The sequence below is a fragment of the Gnatocerus cornutus genome, chromosome 10 (assembly GCF_029298725.1).
Source record: "Gnatocerus cornutus isolate USDA-ARS CGAHR chromosome 10, icGnaCorn1.1, whole genome shotgun sequence".
Classification (NCBI taxonomy): Eukaryota; Metazoa; Arthropoda; class Insecta; order Coleoptera; family Tenebrionidae; genus Gnatocerus; species Gnatocerus cornutus.
In genome coordinates, this window is record NC_142242.1 from 4,458,858 (window position 1) to 4,481,211 (window position 22,354).

Sequence of the window (22,354 nt, forward strand, 5' to 3'; positions counted from 1 at the left end):
GGGTCGAGCCAGACCTTGCCTCTCACGAGAAACGAGAATTTCTACGCAATTCACTAGAAATTAATTCTTTCTTTACTTCTACACTTATAGTCTGTAGCTGCTACACATGCACACTCTGCAACTCCAAATCGTGGAAGCGTCAGAGAGTTCACGTGAATTTGTAACATGACACTTTTTGCTTTCGTAGCTTTTAATTAAAAGACGGGTAAAAACAACGCAAAGACTAAAACAACAGGTCCACCTAAAAATCGAAAAGAGTACCTCATGCATCTTGTCAAGGTCCACTACTATGCAATTTATAAAAATAATTTCTAAGAAAGTTAATCATTTTATCAGTTTCAGTGGAATATCGACGAAATACTTCATTTAATAAAAAATTTCACAAACTCCTTTAACTAGATCAGTTGTTTAAATTCGTAACTTTGCGAAAATGATTCATCCAAAGCAATAAAATCTGCTTCTCAAAAATTAGATCTGCTAAAAGTTTGTCAATTTGGTCGAACGGGCGCTTATTGATTTCAGCATTTACGAGTACATATTTAATTGTTTTCCGACCGCAGTGAATTTTCAGTAACATGGAGTGAGATTTGTCTTGGAGAGTTGAAAAGTTTCTTTCATGTTTGGGCGAATTACGAGCGTTTGGTTGTCTGTCCAGCGTGCGACTCGGCCTGCGAGTTGGAGAGTCTTGGGCTTATGGCAAGCATCTCGTCGGTTCTACCTTTAAGACACATTCGCTAATTGATGAGCGTGGCGGCTGAAGCCTAATCATCAATCAAAGTGCGCTGCGCATGACGGCCGCGTGACAAGACTGGCTAATATCGAGAAAACCTCATTGGATCCAACTAGCACTTTCAATAAATCAGCATTAAGTTTGGGTCAACAGGGTCAGTGCACCACCTTTGTCGATTGAGAAAAATGCGCCACAATGTTTTCGGAAAGTAAAGGAGGAGTTCAAAGACGGCGATAGTGCGGTAGCTTAGCGATTTATTCCAATAGTGCCGTCGATAGCAAGCATTCGTAGTCAACGAACTGGCGTAATGGAATTACTTGGCTGCTTCTAACTAGCCAAGTCTCTAAGTGGACGCCATCAAAGGGACCACACTTCATTTCTTTACCTTACATGTTAACTACCGGTATTGATTTATTCTGGTTCAATCTTAAAGGAACAAAGTAACCGTGGTACGACGCAATTTTCCAGAATGGTTCCATGGCAATTATTATCGGAAAAAAACAGACGCAAAAACATCATGCAGTCGACTGCCCCCGTCAAGCAGAAAAAGCAACAGTCAACAAACGAGTAAATGATGGCCTCACTAACAGTCAGTTGACATATTAGCGGTATTTTATCGCGCAACGGTCAGTCTGAAAGCAAATTTGAAAACAAATAGAAATGGCGGTGGTGCGCTAAATATTAGTAGTCTGCAGAGAAAGCAGGACAGGCAGGAAGCAATTGCCAGGATCATTAATTTAAAAGCTACATATTGGGGTGTTTTTGTGGTGTACTGCTGACTGTTGTCTGGAGATGGCACTGTGATAGAACACGACACAGTGAAAATGGATGAGAGTGCGCTACAGCTGACCGGTGAACGCGAAACGCGAAATACGAAACGTCTACGTTCAACTTGGAGACGGATTTCGCTTCTTACCAGCTACTACTTACTCGACACCCAAACTGCAATTTACGACTCGTTCCTAAACGTTTTTATTGTTTACTGTCTTATACTGGGGTTTCATTTGAATAATCGACCCTTCTCTTCATTATTTACAACATTGATCAATACCCTTATCAGTGTTTGCTCGTGCATTGTGTCTCCGTTATAAGTCATGACCATAAGATCCTATCGGCTTATTGTGCTCCTTTATACCGTTGTCGGATACCGACCTATAGACCATACAAACACGTTCAATTGCATCGTATGCAATATTGAAATAGCCCCTCGAACTTGTCTGTTTTTACTCTTTTCCCTTTCTGCCTCGTATCTCTATTTACAAAACCGCTGTTGATTTCTGGAAAAGATGCATTCTCTTCCATGGCCTTCTGTGGGAATGTAGTGTGATTAAAAGACGGAAATTGTTCTGCGGCGCCAATTTATCTATGTCACAGCGAAGGTTTAGAAACGATGTTCTTGCATCGCACACTGCCATTCTATTCAATTGAATATCTTCTTTAAAACTAAACATCAACCGAATTCTTTTTTCCGTTACTCAACAAAACACTCAACAAAACTCATCGTAATAATGCCCCAAAACTAAATCCTCGCCTCATCCTACAAAACAATGCCATAAAAACATAATGAAATTATGCAAGAAACGCGCATTATTCAATACGGGGGATGTTCATTAGTCTTACCCTCGAGCTTTTTGACGTTTTTAATTCACTCATCACAGACGAGACGCTGCTCCTTTTACCGAAACCGATAGACATAAGTCACTCACTCTACTATTAAATATTCCTTTACTAAATAATAATTTAATTCTCATGCCACACCACACTTCCGCTTTCTCACTTAATTCGGCTCTAAAAACACTCCGTTTTATAAGTATTTTTAGATTGTCTTTGGCCCGACCTTTTGCATAACAAATATACAATAACCTCTTATTACCAGTTTTTATTTGTACATGGAAAACACGCCTATATGTAGTTCAAAACTCCACTCACTGGAAAACCCAGTCTATGCTCAAAATTTCAAAACTCGAACAAAGCTAAATTTTGTGCTAACGCAACAACAAACAAACAACTTCTTTGTATGGTCAGAGGCGCAATCAACATTGCAGTGGCAGAAATGTTTTTCGCTTTATAATAAAAATAAGTTACTCGTTTCATTAGTATATTGCAGTTTTGTACGAAAAGAGGCACTGTCAAAAAAAGCCGAATTGCTAGAAAAAAAACAGTGACTTTCTGATTTGATTGGCTTTATTCTATGTTCAAATACCATACTAAAACAAGTCTTATTCATAAACTATTTTTGGTGACTTTCATTCTGACACCAATAACCGTGCTAGAATGTGAAAGCCACTAAAAATCTTTTAAAAAATAAGACATTCTTAAGTACGATTTTTGGTGTCTAAAAATTACTAAAACTTGTTGAGCAATGAAAATTAGAAGCTAATTTGGATGCTTGGTTGGCTTTTGAAGCAAAATTTGAAATAAAAGCCGTATATAGAAAATAGCATCTAAATCTCATTCGTTCGGTTCATACTCTATTATAGGCCATTATGCAACTCGTTTTAGAATACCCAACTTTGTGTAGTTTGGGCATTCCTCGCAAATTCAAATAGTTTTGATGAAAAATTTTGTCTATTTTAACTCAAATTTGCAACACAATCAATTCGTTTGAAATCAGCCCAATACTTTAAATTTTGAATTTGAAACAAGTTTGCCATTTTAGGAATGAATAGTCGTCTGGAAAATAGTTTAGTAGTCTAAACAGAGCGATTCATGAAATTTGACGACTCTGGCGAACGTTAAATGCAAATTGATTAATTTTTAGTTTATTAATTATGTTGTACATAGTCACTTGACATTTCTTGGTAGTCAAATTTCTTGATACTTCTAAAGAACATTCTAAAAAACTAAACAAAATTCCAAAAGTTTTAAAATTTTCGTCTAATGTAGAAGTAAAAAGCGAATTTCAGCATTGTAGAAGGTCCGAAACTTACTTAAAAAAATTGAACGCGATTTTTTTCTTTACTGTGTGAATAAAATTAGAGAAAAATGCTCATTTAATATAAAAAAAGCATTTTTTTATGTACATATTGTTAAATTTTTAGTTTTTTGCCATGTGGAAAATTCTGATCTTCGCTATTTTGTTACCTGAGTACATAAACAAACATTACATACAGGGTCCGGCAATACTTATGTTAATTTAATTAATTTGGTATTTGTGGCAATAAATTAAAGATTATAGTCATTTGTCTCAATTTTTTAGCTAAAAAAGCGAGTTTATTTTCTGAAAATGCAATTGTTTTTTGACATTGTCACTTCTTAAAAGTATGTTGGGTCCTCAATACTTCTGTAGTTTTGTTCGAATCTAGATTTCAAAATTTGAAAAACCTCTACCGAAAAACTCTACATGAAAACTAATTGCCTAGAAACTTTAAGCTTTCATCACGATTTTCATTCTCACCATTTCTAACCACATAAATACACACTACATATACCGTGAATATATTCCGCATCAATATCGCTAGTTCTGTATTACTGCTTACAGTCAATGTGCTTTGCTAATATTACCCAACTAAACTTTGCAGTCTATCAGAGCAGTCAGTAGAAATTATGCTTAATAAATATTAAGACGGAAACTGAAGTTCCTTTTCATATCAACATTTTTAGCTCCATTATTAAGAGCGATTTCAGTGTAACCTAGTTTCGTGCTTCATTTTGATAGCCTTCTGCATATTTTTTTAACCAGTTCAAGTAAAAGATATTAATAAAGTCACGGAACTCAATACACTTTCTGGCAGTTATTAACTTCTCATAAAAGCTAATTAATTTCAAGATAATTTCAACCGCTAATTGTCACTGCATGAAACTGCAAGACTGAATTTTTCCAGACTCAGCTGTGCAATATATTTTTTATTTATGAAACGACGTACACACAACACATCAAATATCAAATAATTTCGAGCAAATGTTCAATTCGCGCCGGATGGCAGTCAATTCCGTGTTGGCGAAAACAAGTAATGGTACGTTTAAATTTGGATTAATTAAATTTGGAGAGTACAATAGCGTAAATGTTTTTTTTTAAGAATTGTTTTATTGTGATGACGTGTGTACAAAAGCCTGTTCTGACTCTTGTGATAAATGGCAATCGATTGAGAGTAGTAAACGGAAATTTGCTGAGTGGAATTAACCAAACATGACAAAAAACTTTGGAGTAAGCTTTCAAGAATTCGGAAATTTGCATAACGATTTTATTAAATGACGATTATCTTGTAAAATGACGAGTAAAAATTTTAATGAAAATGGTGGAAGCTTAATTAAATTCTTTATTCACGTACTCAACTATTGGTCATTAAATGATTGAAACAAGATAGGAAATTTTGCTAAACAATGCAAACAGTTTTTTCGGTTGAATTTCGTTCAGCTCGGCTAAAACCTAAAGAAAACATGTCGAACCTACTTTATGTGAGCAATTTTCATTTAAGAGAGCAGTACGTCTGAAAATAGGTATTACTTTAAGATTAACTGTAGTCGTAGTGGAATTGCTTCTTCGAAAATACGACTGGCTAACAGGATAACAATGAACAGTTAGTGGTTAGAAACCACGTTATATATGCCCAAATAACAAAAACCATCAAAACCCTATAAATTTTTCAACATTTACGATACACTTCATTGGGCTCAGAGACATTAAATAGTTTGAAATATTGTTTTCAACTCAACACAAAAATAACGCAAATACAAAGCACAAAACATTAGCTGTTTTAATTCGAATATTGATTTAAATTAAAGGCAGGGCCAATAAAATCGTTTGAATGTTTAGGCAGATTTTAATAAAATCCTTATTTCCAGTATCGAAAAATTTGTGGTTTTGCTGAAATTCAAATTTTACTGCACGCTCATTTTTAATGGAAATATCACACGCGCAAGCGTGATTTTCGATATCCGACCGGCTCATTCTCACGATTTTTTACGACTTTCAAACGAATTTATTGGACTACATTCAGACAAAATGTACGACCACAATTATCGCATTTTTGTAGTCTCCCATCTGTTATTAGTCTTCTTATCAATATTAATGTCTATTCACTCTTCTATTAAGCTCGTAACGATGCCGAACGTCTGTCTAAAGAAATGAACTTTTAATTATTCTGTATTTGTATTTATATTTTTCTATATCTTTGAACTTTTATATTGAATATAAAATTTGAAATGGCGTTTGATTGACGTGACGTCGACACAGGCATTAGCTAATGGCGGTTAAATAGTTAAAGATCTCTCTCTCATTTACGTGGATGAGTTTGAATCGAATAACACATGTGTCAAACTAAAGATAAAATTATCAACATTAATCTAACAAGTAAACAGTATTAAGTTTAATTAATAAGTTAATAAGCACGTTCGAATGCATGCTTGCCTTGAGAAAATGAATTTCGTGGAAATTCGTGTTTCTAAAGTTGTAAGCAGTGAAACTGCAAGCTGAATACAAAATTGTTAAATGTCCTGTGCTGTATTATACCTAGAAAGTTAGAATATTTTCCTAATTGGTTATTTCTAATTTCGCTCGTGGTTGCAACACAAAATTGCAACACACTCTTGAGAAATTCATGATACGATTCACATTTACTGTATTTCATGTGAAAAATTGATAAATTTTATTAAATGCTCAGCAGATTGTAAAACTCTTCAAATTGACGCTTCTAGGTTAAAAAAATTCGCGTTAACGCGCTCGACACGTTAAGCGAATTAATTCATGTGCTTTAACAAACATACACCTAAAATTTACATTTTAAAATTCACTCTGTAATAAACGTAATTCTTCTGCATAGCTGCGTGGAACACTATCAGGAAGATGTAAATTTACTTTAATCAGATTTTAAATTTCCGTTGTAAGCTACCGTAAATGTAAAAGATTTGTCACAAATACTTAGTTCTAAGCATATTTCTAAAGTGGATGTATACGGAAGTATTCTCAGCCCGTTCGCATTTTACGGCCAATCTCCGACACGAACAATTTTCTGCATAATTTGCCTGTTTCTATAATTCAAAGTGAAGCTATGCTTTAATACAACCTACACATTCACTTGTACAAATTTTAAAGCATTTATTCGAATCATAACAAAACTACTTTTATCTATTAAACTTCACACATTGTTTGATTCCGGATTATCCTTACCTCAGCAACTTTTAAAATTAAAAGACAAAAACGCGTAATCTGACTGGCAGTATGCAAGATATGAGTTATTGATTTAAAACGTGTCAAAGCGAGTGTTTTTGCAACGTGGAAATATATTAAAGAAACGAAAGAAAGGTTTAGTCTACACGTTTGCTCACATTCAGTTTTTAAATTTAATTGTTTATTATTGGTAACCCGGCGCATCCACCATTATTAATATTTGCAAAAAATTAATAGTGAATGCTAACACAAAAATTTCCATAATAAACTTAAAGCATTTCAGGGTACAAACTTGATAACTTATTTAGAGTAACCCCAGAATCCAATAACGCGAGCTAACTTTTATTCAAAGCTTAAAAAATCGCCGGGAATTTTTAAACGTTGTATTAATTGGCCGTCTGAACTGGTAAGACAAAATATCTTTTTTCTCCTTATCTTGGTATAATACATATGACTTTCACAACAAGTTCCGCTAAAACCGGATTGGTGCTTGTTGATTTAGAGCGCTTAGAAAGGTTACCCTTTGTTATCTAACATTTCAGTGATTGATGACACAATGATTGATCTCAAGGAAAGCTTAAAACTCTAGCCCTTATCTCAAATTGTAGCTTAACATATCAGCTTTATACATGAAAAAAGTCAATTTTCACAGTACAAACATATTACGAAAGTTTAGTGTCATAAGGATTACACTTTCAGAAAGTTCGTGTTTTTATTTACTTGTAATTTGGAATTTTAACTTTATATTCAATTCTCGTTAATCTATAATTTAATAACATGTGAAATGTATAATTTCGCAACGATCCGCGAGTTGAATAGTTAAAATATTTGTGTAGTTCAATTCACATTTTAGTATAATTTACCTAATGAATTAATTCCATTGTTGTTAGTTTTTGGAAATAACTTATCGTAGTTGCATTCTAACTATTTCTGCAGCTTTTCAGATCCGATTTCCGAAATACAATTGAACGTATAACCATTGCGATTCGGTTATCTGCTGTTTCCCTTATCTCTTAAACGAATGATGGCGATTTTCTAATAGTTGAAAACAACGTGAGATGTATTCTAACAGAGACGCCTTTACAAAATATGTTTTTTTTAAAGAATTGTTTCAAACGTTTTTTTCGTTAATTGTTATTCCGAAAATCACAAACCGATACTTTCATTCCTATATTTGATCCTGTTTGTTCAGTCTGTCGATATTGGTATCAATTTAACTTCAAAGCATCAAAAATATTAATTGAAACACTGGCCCATCAAATGTAAAAGCATTTTCTATTGGTAAAGAGTTTTTTGCGTACTTGCGTAACAGCACCGCGCAAACCTGAAAAGTTTATCTTTGATTTCATCTGTTTTAGTGTAATTTTAATCAATCGTTTTATTCTGTTGTAATATTTGATATACATTGAAAGTGTAGAGAGATAGCGAAAACCCTACATAGTTCCTACAACTTTAGAGGGCTGACCTTAGCACATTACGTACACATAACTCATCGATCTGTAAAATTTTGATAGCTTTAGATTTATACGCACACGGTATCTAATTAAAACTACATATAACCACCAAAACTACCACCCACATTAAATCGCTTTTTCCCGAAATAGCATTCATTAATAAAATGTTTTATTCATTGTAGAATATAAACTCCACCACAAACTCTCAATTATGATTTAAACGAACTGAAGTTCTTGTATCTTTGATGCCGAGGAGCTATTAATTGCTATCACTTATACTCGTCATAGTTAAATTGATGGCGGATGCGCTTCACGCTTCAGAAAATTGAGACGCTTCGCTCTGAAGCTGTGATACATTTTAGCTATTTTATTTTTAGAAACCAACAGCGATTTAGGATAAAAAATAAATAACTTCTTCGAACATGTTACAATTAATTTATCTTGATTGTGAGTAATTGCTTCGGAACTTTCGCTTTCTTATTGATGCTCTCAAACTAAATAAACTATTGAAAATTGGTTAAAACCACGAAAAATTATACTTTCAGCGCAAAAAAATACTTTTTGTGGTTAGTTGGATGTATTTATTTCGCACTAAATTGAAATCAGCGTAATGGATAGATCACCAACAAGTACGTCTCTTCGACCTCATTCAAGTCTTAGCTACTGGAATTTCGATTGAAATAAATACGACGAATATGTACCGAAAAACCTAGAAATGTTTTGTAATTATAGCATCCTCAATTTTTTGTCAGTGAGCAGACAGTGAAAAAGAAAATAAAAAAGTGTTTTTTATTTTTGTTGAAACATAGGGATTACGGTAAAAATAAAAATCAATCAATTCGCTAAAAGCAGCCAAGTTGATGCATGATTTTTTTTCATGAATTAATCACTAAAAGTAGGTAGGACTAAAAAGGATTACGAGCCATATGGTGAATTATCAGTGACAAAATCTCATTTGAAAATGTGGATACCAGTATTGTCAGACCATTAATGGAAGTTTTAAGCCCAATATTTATCGCAAAATACACGGATGTGTGTGTACTGTGTTTTTGTGATAATTCTGAACTTTTTGTTGTTAAGAGAGAGGTTTTTAGTTGGGAATTAAATCTAAAAAATGGTGCATCTCTGTTTTAAGCATCTCTAGGGTTTTAAAAAAATCCGCATGTGTAGCAGGCAGTGAATAAATAACAAAAGTAGAGAGATCAAGAATTTCGAAAGCTAATATTGACTTATTTGTACCTAACAGAGTACAAATGGCTCCGTTGGGAAACGATTTAAACACCATTTCTCAAATTACCTTAAAAACGTTGTTCCAGTGTTTTGCACAGTGGAATTTTTAAGATATTAGCTTCAGTCGTATCTCGCAATTAGTTAATTACCAAGTTGAGCATAACCTCCTTGGGCAATTTTTGTTGAAAAGTGCTTGTCAAGCAGAGTAAGGCTTTAATAATTTTGCGGTTACTTTAAGAATAATGTGTCCTCGAGCGTTATCCATTGAGAGAGTTTTCAATTACAAGTCCGAAGTCGCTGTTGCGAATTTGTCGGTGTGGTATAGAATTTTCGGGGTGATCTATATTTAATGAATGCGTCGGGGTCGTGTGGTATATTTATGGGAATTTTATTTGATTCGCGTTGAAGGAGTGGAATTATGGTTTAGAAAGCGGATATTTTGGAAAGGAATATTGTGCGAAAATATAATATAACGGCAGTGGTATAATTCTTAGGGAAATAGCCGCTATGACGAGGCTGGGAACATTCACGCATACGCATATGAAATTTGCCACGGAGTGCAAAGCCATAAAATAGCAGTAATTCCTGATACGCTCTGCAAATTTAGTGCTACTGCAATTCAGAACGCTCTCATTTTAATAAACCCCACATATTCGTATTCATATTGCGTAAATTATTTAGAATGTACTCAACAAAGTTTATAATGTGCATGGCGTATATCTGACAGCATAAGGCGCTACGTCACGTCGAGACTGTAGACGGTAGATTGGAACCACCCCAACACCTGCGGCACTCGGTTACTGCCGAACAATTGAAGCCATCCCTTTATTGTTATAGTTAACCCATGCACCCTACGCTTTCTTGCCCGGATTTAAAATCTAAATCCCATTCTGGAGATGTCATAAAGCAAAGCGTTTAGTATAGGAATTTATTATACGAGTAAAAATGCTTATATTCACCCAGTGATTTGTTCGCAGGTTCCAGAATGGTGGAGATCGGTGCAACGTTGGACGGAATCGAAGATGCGAGTCTTAAATAGGCAGTGTGCGCGTCAGCTTCACAATATGACAGCCACGCAAGCAACTTTCCTTTTTTGCACTCTCTTGCAGGCCATTCTTACAGAAGGTAAAACTCATAACTACTCCGATTTGGCTCTTTCATTTTCCTCCATTTTCCAATATTGGTTTTGCTAAATTAACAACCAGACGATTCTATGATCAACCCTCGCACCGACTTCATCCACACTTTTTACACCAATTGCTAGATTACAACTTCCCCAATCACCCTCGAACCTTAATGTTTCTCTCACAGACGCTCCCCCAAATTCAATATTTTCACGAATTAGCTTTATACCGCACAAGCTACTTTGCTAATTCGTTTAACGGGATCTTCAACATGTGACCTTGTTTTTACACGCCCAAATTGCTCAAATGCATATTTAGTATCACTCATTATTAAACCAAAGTCTTTATTATTATATTAAAATAGCAGAGCAGCCATGAATGCAAATCAAAATCGTTTCCTTCTAAGAGTGTCCCATCTATTCCAAGCTCGCATTTCTGAACTTTAACCGGATAATACGAGCGCCAGATTCTACGATGCTAAAATTCACTTTGGTAAATCTGCAGAAAAAATCCTATGCGACATAACAAACCAATTCAAAAATGCAGACTCTACTTTTCTTTTATCAACTTCCACACCTACAACAAAACTGCTTACAGACTCAAAAATCTAAAAAAATCTGCATTTCCATAGGCTAAACACTTTTTTCTTCAATTTCAATTAAACAAACTTTCTGCCATCTCCCAAAACACCTTTAATTTCAAATGCATATGTATATTACGTAAATTTACGTATTGATTTTACATTGTAATGCATCATTAAAAAGAATGAAATTTTGTCTTTTTGGCGTTCTATCAAACGCATTGCAAGTCCGTGGACAAAGAACAGTATAGAATTTTTCAGAACAAAACTTATTGTTAAGTGTTGGCAATCAATGAATTTATTTGCTTTTCTAATACAATCCTGGCCTGAAAAACATTTAAAACCGAAATGACCCACAGAGTATTTTATATGTGAACAAGAGGCGGTTTTTCGGCAGGAATTGAGGACACACCCACCACTTAGAATTAATTGATTTCATCATTAAATTTCAGTTTGTTTTCAGCTTCAAATGTGATTTGTAACGTTTAAATGAAATTTTAATTTGCTGTGAAATGTAAAAATGTAAAGCAATGATAAAAGTGTAACCACTAAGCTAAAATAGGAAATAATTTCACGTAGATTATTTTTCTACCAACAGCGATAAAAGCGATCGTCAAAAGCTTCAGGTTAATTGTTATTACTAATACGATCACTAATTTATTAGTACTAAATACAAAACATGAACGTACATGATAACGAGCAAACCAAATTTTGTTTTATATTTTCATTGGAATTAATTGGCCATTTTCAATCTGATTAAATGAACACAATAAAATAATAAAAGCGAATATTAAATTTATGGATTTCACGTTCAGCTCTGAAATTAACCAGTTAGTCCTTGTGTTTTAATAGCGTTTAAATTGTCATTTTTATATTTATCGTCGTCACAAGTTGAAGACAATTCCAATTGCGACGCGAAAATGAATTCAGTCTTACGATTTGGGGAAGAATCTCTTAGAATGAAATGTCAAAATGTAACAATTCTTTGGGCACATTAGACATTTAGGTTGCTTTTTTCAGTGACAGAGTAAGAGCGTCAGATTTGTTTCCGAAGTTCGAAATATGCTGAAAGTCGTTCTTTCCCTAGATATTCGGACGTAACAATTTTCTTTCTGTTTCCACGATAAAACCCCGTCTTAAATACCTCATTCACACCAGTGATTTAGGTCGAAAAGCTATGAAAATAAGGCGCATCTGTTACCAGTTTGCCGATGTTCGCTTCCAACCCATGCAGTTTGCAAACGACATTTAACGTTGAAATAAGTGTGAGTGTTTTTAGTTAAATCGGATTAGTCCTACAACTTAGTAAGAGAATGGTATAACCTAATGTCGGATGATTTTCTAAACATGGCAATTTGAAGGAAGTTAATTTGGAGCTTATCTTTCGACAACCACGTTTCTCCTGTAGTGCGACTTCTTAGTCAGGTACTCTAGGTCTCGCACATGATATGTTCACAATGTCAATTGTCTCTCTCTGATAGTATAGTCTTGTTTAGGAAACTGTTACTATAATTAACACAAAGGATTACTTGCCTCCGTGAGCGAACTTGTAATAATTAGGTTTCGTCGAAGATCAACTATTGAAGGGAAAAATCAATTCAATCAAAAAAACAATTAGATAAAAATTCATGATGAGAATCAGAACCGTTCAACAAGCAATCTTACACAGCCAATTATCACACTAATCGGCAGTTGTGTTCAAGCCCTCGTTTGTTATGAGATCAGTGCGTGGGTTGCTTTTGTATTCCTACCACAAGAGATACACTAACTTTAATGATGTCCCCTTCTATGTTGACAATAGGAAAATATTGTCATATCTAACTAAAATTCAACAGTTTGCCATTAACTTGCACATTCCTTAAACAAAGACCTTTCTTCGAGCCCCATAAACTCTTGCTGCTAAAATAATTAATACTGAAAGCGATCAACTCAGTTCAGCAAGAAATTTGTTATCCCATCCTCATAATTGAGAAAAACTAACCTACCCAACGTTAATAAACTCCTCAAACTAAATTTACTGCACAAATACGAATTCTTTGCTCTCAAATTAAAAATCGACCGTTCTGTTTACTTGCCGAACGGTCTTGTTTTTAATTTTTTCTTGTTTCAATTGACAGCCGAGAAAAAATGAAGCGTGAAGAGAAACAATACTTCACCCGAGTCTACGCGTTCCACAAAAAATGCGAATTCTAACACCTCAAATGATTTTAAATTTTATGCTTCATTACATTCACTATTCTACATATCTATTCGCTGCACTTTGTATAATTTGATTTAAATCCTTTGAAAGTTTTTTATTGCGTGAAGTTGCAAACAGGTTAGGTCGAACCTTTTCAAGATTTTCCCAGTTTGTACTTACCGACAAATAATTGAATAACAGACTTTACAAGTTTACAATTGTTTAACAAGATTTCGCTGCAGAAACATCTTATAATAAATAAAACTTAACTTAAATATCTCTAAATTTAGTATGGCGGTATTAATAAAAATAGCTTTTTTAGTACGAGCCCGAAAATTGGATGAGTTATGATATTAATTTGGATAAATTAGGTTTGGTTTGTTTTAATCAAGCTTTAGAAGTTGGAACGCTGAAAGCGCTGTGGTTGCTGATTTCTTTGTTTGATTTAAGCTAACGAACTTGTGGTTAGAAGTGGATGAATTTGTGAGGTGGCGTGACATCATTTTCAATATTAAATCAAGTCGTATGTTTGTTAAAAAAGTAGTTTTGATATTGATGGCTGCGGCTATTTGATTGATGTTGATGGATGATTTAACGGTAAAGAATGAAAATATGAAATTGTGGCGTTGTAGGAAGTTGTAGGTGGTGACAGAGATGGCGAGGGTTTTGTTTATGCTGTAATTTCGCGGTTGCGTTGGGGTTGTCGGAAGTAGGAACATTCTTCTTTGTTTGACTGAACCGTTAGATATTTGTTGAACAATTGTATTTAATTCAAAAACAGCGACTACCTAAGCTCTGTAGTCCCGGCATTGAGCATTTGGAGTTTAATGACGCGAGACAATGACATAGTCTTCGTTTATTAAGAACCGTAACACCGCTTGTTCGAGGGGGGTTAGTGAATAGCTACGAGTGTCTTAATCCGCCAGTAAATTGAGTCTCGGTTAAGTTCCGGCTAGCGACTCGAACACTGTATGTGCGGCTCATGGAACTGTATTGTACACACGTCTGGCAGCTCAATTTGAGCGCGCACTGGCCCATAAATGTCAGATATAAACGCCGAACAGGTTTACATCGTATTAAAAAGAGCCGTTGAAGAAGGTCGGAGTAGCGCTGATTGCGGACTCTTCTTGCTAATCTCTGGCAACATATGCGCCACCAACTGCAAAATGGAAAGTTAAGGAGCTTAGTTATCGCTCTTGGTCCATTTATCTGCATGACCTCTGTAGCGTGAGCCACTGAATAACATCAAATTAGTCAAACGGAGAATGCGGGGTGCTATCAGCTGCCTCCATGCTCAATGCGCCGCCTCAGAATTGGGCCGTGTCGGTTGCAGGCTGCAGGCACACCACTAACAAAACACACATCCATTGTTCGCTCTACATTGCACCCATTGTAGCATCGACAAATAACATTTCTTCAAGTTAACGCGCTTAGACAAAACGATACCACTCTCGATCTGATTTCTACTTAACAAAAACAAATACCGAAAACTTTCGCCATTTCCATACATCCGCACGAGAATCAATTCGAAACTATATTTTCATCGAGATTACAAGCTCCGGTTTACAGATACCTCATGTAGAATCGCTCAAAACACAAAACGAACAACATTTGATTCCAATATTGAATGCAATCTTGGCTGCGTTGTCGATTTCATCTTACTAACTTCTCAGACTGATAAACATAATACATGTTACCTAAACTTTATTAAATATTTTTTGAATTATTATAGATTTTTCAATTACCAAACTTTACTCATAATGTCTTAAGATATTATATTTAATGAATTACTTGGCAACTTACCTAAATTGTTACCTCCTCCATATTCCAATATTCCAGCAGTTGAAAAACCAACGTCCAACACTACAAATTATTTGTTGTTTGGAAATCAAGACGAGTTTTGTTCAATATCATACAAAACTTTCAACAATGCGTGGGGCGATATTCATTTAAAACTAAATTTATTATTACATTACTCTGAATAAAATAGTTAATTTAAATCTGAACAGTAGTGAGGAAGGAATGAAAGAAAGGAATGTTCTAGTTATTGTTGTAGTGAAATGACTTTTAATAAATGTTTTAACAGATTTTATTGGCTGACCCTTTGTAAAATATAGGTTAAAAATCCTACTAAATCCACTCTCGGCTCGACCAAAATATCAATGCGGATAAATCGAGCGCTCATCTGCAGCCTCTAAAAAGAACCCTCCCGACCACATAAAACTAATTTGACTACACAATTGCTATAACTCGATGTAAACTAAGATGATATTGAAGTTCACTGTCTCATAAAATGTGGTTCCTCTATTGACTGCAACGTCCAACAAAACGAGGAGCGCATTTAAAAGTCGCGCACCCACTTGTCTGACTACGGCAGTGTAATTGAATTATTTCTCGGTCTAGGCGCTTGAATGGAAAAATGCTTGTTTTTGATAAATTCTCGGTGAATGGGGAAAAAATTGGGCGTTTCTGGAAGGGAGTGTACTGGATGCGATCGGCCGCCATGACTGTGGCTCTGCGTTAAAGTCCCGGCTAATCCCGGATTAGCAATGTTGGAGTAGCTGCAATACTAATTTGTTGATTCTACTACGGCGACAGTGAATTATTATTGGGAGCGCTCACATGTGCTAGTAGACAGCATACCATGCTGAACGCGTTGAATGTATTGTGGACGGCAACTCGTAAACCTTCACCCCAACCCTTATACTGCCTCTAGAATCGTATAGCCATTGATCAGTGATGTCCTAAACCTAAAATGCACCTATTCACATTCTTAAGGTTCTCAAATAAACAAAAACCCATCAGATTGCCGCAGGCCCGACGCGGATATTTTAGGAATTTAATATTATCTAACAAAACATGTTGCTGTCTATATAAAATTTTCCTTTTCTTTGTTTAATAATTATTAGCTTATATTAGACACTGATAAATAATAAAAATGCCAACAAAGCAACAACTTTACTTATTAAACATAATTAGAGCACCATTGCAGAATTATGCAAATAACAAAATCCGGACTTGATCTGCGGATTGCTGAAACAAGGGGTTAATTCGCATAACTTCCTTAAGAATTAAATTAATAGCTTCTTGTTCTGAGCCAACTCTACACTGTTGATTGCTCAAACGACTTTTTACGTTCTCAAGACAAATATCTGAAATTATTAAAGGATTACTTTCAAACCACTGATCAACTCTCCGCCCTCAGCTATAAACTGTATTTTATTGTTTGTCAAATAAAGCTAGTCTTGCTTTCGGAAACTACGTTGTTTTTACAATATACCGTGTCCTACTTATAAACTTCTCGATAATTTAACATTTCCAAGACAGTCAAGACAATCTGTAAATTTTTCCATATCAAACTAATTATTATCGTGGTAGTGAAACAGCTGCTTATTTATCATTAATTATGTGTATATAGGTATATTAGATTTTCTGACGTCTTTCGTGTCCCGGCGCATCCACCATTTTATACTCTTCAATTAAGGAATCACATGTTTGTTTTTTTTGTGTTGTAACAAACAACGAGTCAACTTTTAGCAAATGGAATGAATTTGTATCCCAGCATATTCAATGAAAGGTAATTTAAACAGTTTAATTCGGTTCGGTCTGCTGCAACCGATTGCGAATTATATTTGTGTCGTTTATTGGTTGAAAGAGTTAAGATGATAAGTATTGGAAATTGTGGATTATTTTTAAACTGTGGATGCTCATTTCTCTATAACCTCTCAGCTTGTATTAGCAATTCAGTGATTGCAAGAGGCAATTGATGTGAATGTCTCTTTTGTGCAGTGAAGTAAAATTTATACTCGTTCTAAGCTTCTTCCAGTGGTGGTTGAAAACTATTTTCGGTAGGAAACGAATCACATGAAAATAAGAGAATAATGACATGGGAATTTCGATAAAAATGTCAGTAGTGAGAGGAGTTTTGTGTGGAATTCTTGTTTACGTGTTATAAGATTTGTAAAGGCATATTAAATAAGGGACGAGTTTATATTAATTTCAGTGAATTTTGAAATGGTTATATGTGGTTGCTGACCTGGCCTTCTCTCAGTTCTACTCACGCGCGCGGCTGACACTGTATCCAAATTCATTGCAGATTTTCAGCTTGTCGGCTCTAGAGAATGGAAGGCTTGAGTGCTGCGCCATTCGCTGGGAATGATGATAGAGTTAAAGAAATAATAGGGATTTGCCTCTTCGTCCAATTCTGAAATCAATATAGCTTTAAAACTAAACGTGCAGTTCTTTTTAGGAAAATATCTATAGCTGCATTGTAATTATTTATAGAAATAGATTCGGCGACGGTCTTTTATCTAAGTACAATGAGTCGGGGAGAATTTATTTGTTTCGCAATTTCGGTGTTCACAATTGAAAACAATGGAGAGTATGAAATCGGCGTTCGTATAGCAACACTGGCAGCAACAAATTCGGCATCTCGTTCAAGCATGACAAACGCTAAACGAGACTGTATAACCAGAGCTTTTCACAGACTACTCAGTTGAATGATTTTGCGATTTACTGTGCCAGAAGTGACGTTTTCCGTGAGTGACGGGACGACAAGGGTGTATGCGAAGCGATACAGTAGGGCGGCATAGCTTGAATGGTATCAGACCTTGTTGTTTAAACCACATCTGCGAAGTTAGTTGCACACGAGCCGATAGCGACCATTCACTAACACCGTTTCCTCCACAGACGTCCGCCCTTGTGTAGGTTCGCCACCTGCAAGATCCCACTATACTGCGAGTTAAATATTTAATAAGCAGCATTCCAATGTAAATCAGTCTCATTTACAGAATGTGACATTTAGAGTATTTGAATTCTTATGTTGCGCGACGATTCTGCACGCCGAACACGTCCGCAGCTCGCTTTCAGCAGAATATTCTCTTGAATATCTTTAGTTTCACTTCACTTATCGCGTTGGCAAGTCTATGCAGTTATCTTTCGTTTTGTTACAGGTCAGATGGCCGACCAGCCAGAACCCGAGTTCTTGGGCCCTCTTGAAAATCACACCGTCACGCAAGGCCGCGATGTCTATTTCACGTGCGTTGTTAATCACCTGTCGTCTTATAAGGTAAAAACTCGGAAACGTCGGTTGTGGCTGACTCAAACACATCTTTCTTTCTTTTTACGACGACAAACAACCGTACACGCCATCGGTTAACATATTACTTGCGATCGGAACTGACACTGACGACGCTCTGGTCCATAGACTAAATATTTAACTGTCAAATTCGCCTACACTAGTCGGAACAATCCACAAAAAGCACACTCCAGATAATTTCAATTCGATAAAACCAGACACCAAAGAAAATGAGTCGAAAAATGATTTCATCAAACATCCCATTTCAGTCACCAGTAGGACATATACGCGTTGATTGCATTGTGTTACTACTCCCGGAGGTAACACAAAGACGCCCAATCAGATGTGCAACTCACACTTATTGAGTTTGTTACGTACTACTTTCAAAACCAACTCTGTTCGTAATAAAATCAGTGAGTATACCTTCCCTGAAGCCTCAAGCATTCAGCGCGTTCGCCAAATACCGTAAATGGAATTATATAGAAAAGTCCGCGACGAATTTATCCGATCAGACGCGTTTAAAGGCAAATATCCGTACCTAAATACAGAAGTTCGCCGACTTTCAGGTAGCATGGATCAAGTCGGATACCAAAGCGATTCTAGCAATTCATACTCATATGGTAGCCCAAAATCCCAGGCTTTCCGTGACACATAATGGACACAACACTTGGATGTTGCATGTTTCGAACGTACAAAAGAACGACTCCGGGACTTATATGTGTCAAATCAACACGGACCCCATGAGAAGTCAGGTACGAACGACCACCTCATCTCTTATCACACACCAAACATTACTTCCACTTCTAGATGGGAAACTTGGAAGTTGTCATTCCTCCTGATATTCTTAACGACAACGAATCTACTCAAGGTTCGGGTGTTGCTGTTGAAGGTGGTACTATTACTCTTCGATGTCACGCCACTGGAGTTCCTGAACCAACTGTTGTTTGGAAACGAGAAGGTGGCGAGAAAATTGTTTTGCGGCACGATGGAATTAGAGAAAAACAAGGTAACAAACTTTATGCCACAAATTTTACATTAGCTTTTAGTCAATCATACATGTGATTAAACAATATTAGAATTCCGAAAGTGTCAGAACCTAAAAGTTTGAACAAGTCCGTAAGAAGTTGTTAATCTATGCACGAACAAGCTGGCGTGTAATACGCTATTGACAACTGCTCCATTCTTCTTCAAGACGCGACTGGTTTATGTGTTGAATTGTAACTTCCTTTCAAATCTCGGCATGCGAAGTAACCGCACTGAAAAATGATAAAAATTAATCATTATAAAGAGACCGCCGTACATCAGTGCCGTCATAATAGATTTCAAAACCGAGTCAACATATTTTTACTGATCAAAAAATAAACGAATGGGAATTGAAATTGTTGGCTTATCGTAATAATTAATAATGTTCACTCTCTTGACTTCATTCGGAACAAAAAACAAATTAAAACATATGAATCTGTATCTAACAGATTAATTGCAGGAGGCCGCAGGAGACTAATTTAGTAGTTCAAAAAAGAGTATTGTCTGTATTGAATTTCTGAAGGGGATGTGAGCTTGCGGCGTTTTATTGACGTATCTCTGAAAAAAACTAATTGATCAACTCCTGGCAATTTGTTTAAACATTAAAGAGACGAAAAAATGTGTCAAAACTTTAGGAAGTTGAGATAATTTCTTGTAAAGCACAAGTAAGTAAAGTCTTGTTTGACAAAATAATGATTAATGATGTGGAGTTGGAGAAAAATAGATTTTCGTTGTGATGATGTTAAACTAGAGTGGTGGGAAAAATAAGGGCATTTTGGACATTTCCCGTGTGCCCGTATATAAATTTTAGGAGGGATTACGTTGTCTTGAGATACAGTATGATTTTTGTGGCTTACCGGCACCTCGTGGTATATGACGGCTCATTGGAAGTAGGAGCAGACGTGGTGTCTTAGACATAATCCAGATTCGTGCCAAATCCCGATTTGCATTATGTCTCCGAACATGTGCAATGAAAAATTCAAGTAACTCATAGTATTGGTAGCTCCTACAAGTCTCGCACGACTGCATTTTGCTCCCGATAAATCTCGTCTCATTTAAAATTCAAATTGTCCATTATCTCCAGGAGTCTCGGTAATATGATCCAGGTGTATTGAGATTCATGTGCGTGTCCAGACATCGACTGAGCCCATTCTAGCGATTTTCTTTTCAGTATTATTAATTTTCGGAATGATTGTTCTGCAGAGCGAACGTACGTTTCATCAAACAGAACAAGCATTGCGAGTGGCATTTATATCCGCTAGCGCTTGAGAACCCAACTAAACATTTGTCTTTATTCTTCCAATTGGTTGGATGGTGACCGCGACGATTCGCAGCCGGCAATGGCTCACGCTGGCCTAGCTCGACATTATTTCTTGGCATTTTGAAATATCGCGACGTATGGGGCGTACATTTCATATACGTGTATAAGGCTGTGTTTGACTTTTCCAAATATATTGACTATGTATTTATCTCGGATATAACAACGCATACGCACTCATTTGCAGCCATTCCGCAGTTCAGTGGAGAGACACTGACGTTGACGAATGTACAACGCACTGATATGGGGCCTTACTTATGCATTGCAAGCAACGGAGTACCCCCATCTGTCATTAAACGATTGATTGTCAAAGTTCACTGTAAGTGACCTCTCCGAATCAGCACGTTTTCCCGCATTAACTTCGTATTTTGCAGTTCATCCGCTGATTAAAGTATCGAATCAGTTGGTTGCCGCCCCCGTTGCACGTGACGTTGCCATACAATGTTACGTTGAAGCATCCCCTAAAGCCATGAACCACTGGATGCGGAATACCGGTAAGCGCGTCTCCCGAGGGTCTAGCTTAACCAACACAAAGTCATATATAGTGTATTACTGGACACAGGCCGATACCTACACATTTCAAATTATACGCTACACTCCCATTTCTTCACTCACTTCATATATCACAGCTTAAACCTAATTCATGACCATGCCCTTCTCATATTTTAAGCTTTTTGATCCTACACTCTTCTAGGGGAAAAGCTTATTCCTAGCGACAAATACGTCATTGAAGAAGTCCCGATTAACGAGTACTCCTTATACATGAATCTGACAATACGTAGCTTAGAGAAACGGGACTTTGGCGGATACACCTGCAGCTCATCCAACGCCTTAGGCAAAGCGGAAGGTTCCGTACGACTGCAAGGTAACCTTACATCATCCCACCATCGGCCTCTACATAAAATTACTTTCCAGAGCGGCAAATCATCATCAAATCCACCAGCACGGCCAGCACTCCACGCTACATTGAAACGAAACCTCGCAAACCACCGAACAAAGAAAAACAAAAGAAATACAAGCAACCGAAGAAGAAAGAAAGTGGTGATAGCAAAAGCGAAGAAGATCAAGAAATGACCACGCTGTTGTTACCTGAAGTTAAAACTCAATCGCCTTCGCAGATGTCGGTACCAAGTGCTAGTCGATCTCCTCCTTGGAACCATCTTCATCGAAACACGGCGGTTGGTTTGCCTTTCGAGACATCTTGTTGTTATACTTTTATTGGATTTGTTATGTTTCGATTGTACACTGTATATAGAGAAATTGTTTAATTTTTATTTCACTTAGACGAATATTCGGAGGAAACAAAAGGCATTCCTAACCCAATTATAATATTGATTCCACATATAAGTTTAAGTACTCCCAAATTAGCAAGATTTTATCAGGCAAATGTCTTCCTTGTACATTTTGAACTCACTCTGAGTTTCATATCACCATGTCTTCCCATTTGCGATTGTTAGTAATAACTTACTTTCTCATTCAGTCAGACCGAGTTATTTTTAGCTTTATAACTTTGTACCGACAACCATATCC

At 36.1% G+C, this 22,354-nt stretch overlaps 1 protein-coding gene across 1 annotated transcript in view; it reads left to right on the plus strand.

Annotated features, from left to right (window-relative positions):
- Positions 1 to 22,105, plus strand: part of LOC148167288 (lachesin-like) — a 37,572-nt gene extending 15,467 nt beyond the window's left edge. The window contains exons 2-9 of the mRNA XM_088046902.1: positions 10,501 to 10,648; positions 18,359 to 18,474; positions 19,050 to 19,235; positions 19,291 to 19,489; positions 21,012 to 21,143; positions 21,199 to 21,318; positions 21,519 to 21,689; positions 21,740 to 22,105. Coding sequence (XP_087903028.1) covers positions 10,501 to 10,648; positions 18,359 to 18,474; positions 19,050 to 19,235; positions 19,291 to 19,489; positions 21,012 to 21,143; positions 21,199 to 21,318; positions 21,519 to 21,689; positions 21,740 to 22,092 — 1,425 coding nt within the window. The 3' untranslated portion in view covers positions 22,093 to 22,105. The remainder of the gene's footprint in view (positions 1 to 10,500; positions 10,649 to 18,358; positions 18,475 to 19,049; positions 19,236 to 19,290; positions 19,490 to 21,011; positions 21,144 to 21,198; positions 21,319 to 21,518; positions 21,690 to 21,739) is intronic.
- The last annotated feature ends 249 nt before the right edge of the window (positions 22,106 to 22,354 follow it).